At 64.5% G+C, this 3,353-nt stretch overlaps 1 protein-coding gene across 1 annotated transcript; it reads left to right on the top strand.

Annotated features, from left to right (window-relative positions):
• The first annotated feature begins 2,420 nt into the window (after positions 1-2,420).
• DNAJB8 (DnaJ heat shock protein family (Hsp40) member B8) lies at positions 2,421-3,122 on the top strand. The gene has a single exon (XM_031471166.2). The coding sequence runs from the start codon at positions 2,421-2,423 to the stop codon at positions 3,120-3,122; it is 702 nt and encodes a 233-aa protein (XP_031327026.2).
• The last annotated feature ends 231 nt before the right edge of the window (positions 3,123-3,353 follow it).

The following is a 3,353-nucleotide window of genomic DNA, read 5'->3' as shown; positions in this document are numbered from 1 at the left end:
CATCACCGAGCTGCCGCCTACTCCCTCTTCCCTGCAAGCGCTGGGCCTCTCTGGGTACTGTCTGAGTTGTGCAGACCCTTCCAGAAGCTTCCCCACCCCATTGGAAATGGCCTTGGCTGCATGACATGAGTGAGAAAGACATGCATGACATCCCAAGAGGGGCTTAAGGGGCGTCCTCAGTTTCTACCAGCTCTCACATCCCCTGTGCCCTGTGGGGGCCGCTCCACATCAGAGCCACCCCTCAGTTGGGGATCCAGAACGAGAAGGCGCGGCCGGAGCCCAGCAGCTGGCCGCGGGGGCGAGCACTAAATGGCCGTCACCAGCCTCTGGGGTGTGGGGTGTTCTGACCCCCAGCCACACCACCGCCAGCCCCACAGTCACTGCCCTCCAGGGTGACCAGAACCCCACCACTCTCTCCAACCCCTGCTACCACCGTGGCCACGACCTCTCACCCCGTGTCTCCGTCCCCTTCACCATCACCACGACTACTGTAACCATGGCCTCCACCCCAGTACTGCTTCCCCGGCCACCTCTGCTGTCTTCACGACACGTTATCTGTCGCCTCGCCCACCCCAGTGTCACTCGCCCCACAGAGCCCCCTCCCAGCACGCGTCACCACGGAGAATTGGGCAGGCGGTCGCCTCTCCTCAGCACCAGCGACAAGCCTGTGGAGAATGGGTTCTAACTACAGTGGTAGAAGCTGAGTTACAATGACACAGAAATATTTCCACCTGTGGCCGTGCCACCCCTCCTTCACCGAGGACGCCAGCCGGGGTTGGGGGATGGAAGTGCCCCGAGGGCGGGCCCTGCTCCCAGGAAGGCAAGGGTGGAGTAGCGCTGATCACTGGGCAGGGGTGGGGCAGCAACTCTGGATCCGCTTTCAGTCCTCCCAGCACTAGGGGCTGTCCCAGCAGGCTGTCCCCTGCGGTGCCTGCAATCTACCCGGCTCCCTGAGCTCTCAGGGGAAAGAAGAGAGGAAAGCAACAGGAAGGGATGGAAACTAGAAACGGGAAGAGGACAGGAGGGAGACAGGAGGAAGGGGGTGCGTCTCAGCTAGGGCCAGGGAGCAGTCAGCTCAGGGCCTTGCAGGGGGTCGGCATGCAGTGGGCACGTTCTCGCTCTCACCTGGGGCGTGGGAGGGGGTGGTGATCAGCATTGTCAACTGCTATTTCCAAATACGATCCAACATCAGAGCAAGAATGAAAGACACAGAGGCCTGGGCTTGTTTGGCAACCTCACTCACCTTATCAGATTTCTAGGGCTGCGTGGCAAACTGTCACAAGCCAGGTGACTTCAAACACATAAGTTCATCCCCTTGCAGTTCTGGAGCCGGAGCCCCAGACCGAGGTGTGATCAGGGCTGCACGGGGTCCCAGGCGCTGAGGGAGGGTCCTGGCCCGTCCTGCGCCGTCCGCACGCTGCTGGCGCCCCTCGCTCCAGTCTCTGCCTCCGTCTCCATGCTGCCTTCTCTTTTTCTCTCTATGCGTCTCTCCACATCTCTTCTAAGGACGGTTGGCACTGGATTTAGGGCCCACCCAGACCATCCAGGATGATCCCATCTTGAGACCCCTAATTTAATTACACCTGCAAAGACTCTTCCTCCAATAAGATCATGTTCGCAGGTTCTGGGCATTCATCAGGGACCTGTCTTTTGGGGAGGGCCTCCTTTCAACCCACTGCGCCCACTAACCTAACCTTATCATCATTCCCCATATTTCTCACCAGAACTGACTGGGGTGCTTCTTGTAACTCGCCGTCCACCACAGCCTCAGACAGCCCTGTGTTTGCATCTCTGTCTCAGACTTGCTGTGTGACCGTGAGTACATTGCCACATGTCTCTGAGCCTCATTCATTTGATAAATGTGGATGGACTGCTATCATGTCCTAGGCGCTGACAAACATCCCTGCCTTTGTGGGGCTCACCTCAGAGGATATGACAGGATAATGGGGGGCCAGCAGGGTGAGCGCCAGCTCCCCCAACCCTGCCTGATCCCCCACCTGAGGCCAACACTCCACACCGACAATCCAGCTAGTGGGCTCAGTGGACGCAGCCCAGGAGGCCCTCGCTCCCTCCCTGACCCCTGTTGCTGACCCCAGATCCCAAGGCTGGTCCTGCTTCTGCTCCCAGGGCCCCCCAGGCAAGGCCTCCTGTGCAGGGGGCAGCCCCCTCCTCATGCCACAGGGCTGGGGTGGGCTCTGCCCCGCCCAGGGGCTGATGTCACAAAGGGCTGGCCTGCTCTGCAGGGGGGCCTGGCCCCGGGGGGGGGGGGCCAGCGGCAGTGCCCTCCCCTCCCCCGCCCCTCCAGCGGAGGCGCCCACCTGTCCCTGAGCAGGGGTGCTATGACAGGGTGACTTGCCGCGCAGAGCCGCCCGGAGCCAGCAGAGCCCAGCCAGGCCCCGCCGCCGCGCCCCGCCCTCGGCATGGCTAACCACTACGAAGTGCTGGGCCTGCAGGCCGGCGCCTCCCCGGAGGACATCAGGAAGGCCTACCGCAGGCTGGCCTTGCGCTGGCACCCCGACAAGAACCCGGGCAACAAGGAGGAGGCCGAGAGGAGGTTCAAGCAGGTGTCCGAGGCCTACGAGGTCCTGTCCGACTGCCGGAGGCGCTCGGCGTATGACCGCGCCGGCCGTGACAGCCGGCGGGCCGGCGGGGCCAGCAGCCCCCACGGCGGCCCCTTCGGCAGCGGCTACACCTTCCGCAACCCCGAGGACATCTTCCGCGAGTTCTTCGGGGGCCTGGACCCCTTCTCCTTTGACTTCTGGGACGGCCCGCTCGGCAGCGAGCGCGGCGGCCGGGGCCACGGGCTGCGCGGGGCCTTCTCGGCCGGCTTCGGCGAGTTCCCGGCCTTCCTGGAGGCCTTCTCGGCCTTCGACAGCCCGGGCCGCGGCGCGGGCGGCGCCAGCCGCGCCGCCTTCTCGGCCACGTCCTTCGGGGGCTCGGGCTCTGGCGGCTCGGGCTTCAAGTCGGTGATGTCATCCACTGAGATGGTGAATGGACACAAGGTCACCACCAAGCGCACCGTGGAGAACGGGCAGGAGCGGGTGGAGGTGGAGGAGGACGGGCAGCTCAAGTCGGTGATCGTCAACGGCAAGGAGCAGCTCAGACGGGTGGACAGCAAGTAGGCGCCGCCACGCCCGCCCCGGCCGCGCCCTAATAAACCGCCCAGCGAGTTCGTGGAGACGGTGGTTCGCCGCGGGGCGGAGAGCAGCGTGGCGGGGCCGCGGGCTGGCGCGGGGGGTGGGGGGCAGGCTCTGCGTCGCCGTGAGAGTCGCGAGCGTCGTCCCGGTGGCCCTGCGCCCGCCGCCCTGCCCCGGTTTCAGAGCTTCCGTGGCCCCCTGACCCTGAGGGTAAAG

This window comes from Camelus dromedarius, chromosome 17 (genome assembly GCF_036321535.1).
Source record: "Camelus dromedarius isolate mCamDro1 chromosome 17, mCamDro1.pat, whole genome shotgun sequence".
NCBI classification, from domain to species: domain Eukaryota; kingdom Metazoa; phylum Chordata; class Mammalia; order Artiodactyla; family Camelidae; genus Camelus; species Camelus dromedarius.
The sequence above is the reverse complement of the archived record's forward strand: the minus strand, read 5'-3'. Positions and strand labels throughout refer to the sequence as shown.

Coding starts and splice junctions, on each gene's coding strand:
- DNAJB8 (XM_031471166.2), top strand. CDS start 2,421: ATGGCTAACCACTACGAAGTGCTGGGCCTGCAGGCCGGCGCCTCCCCG.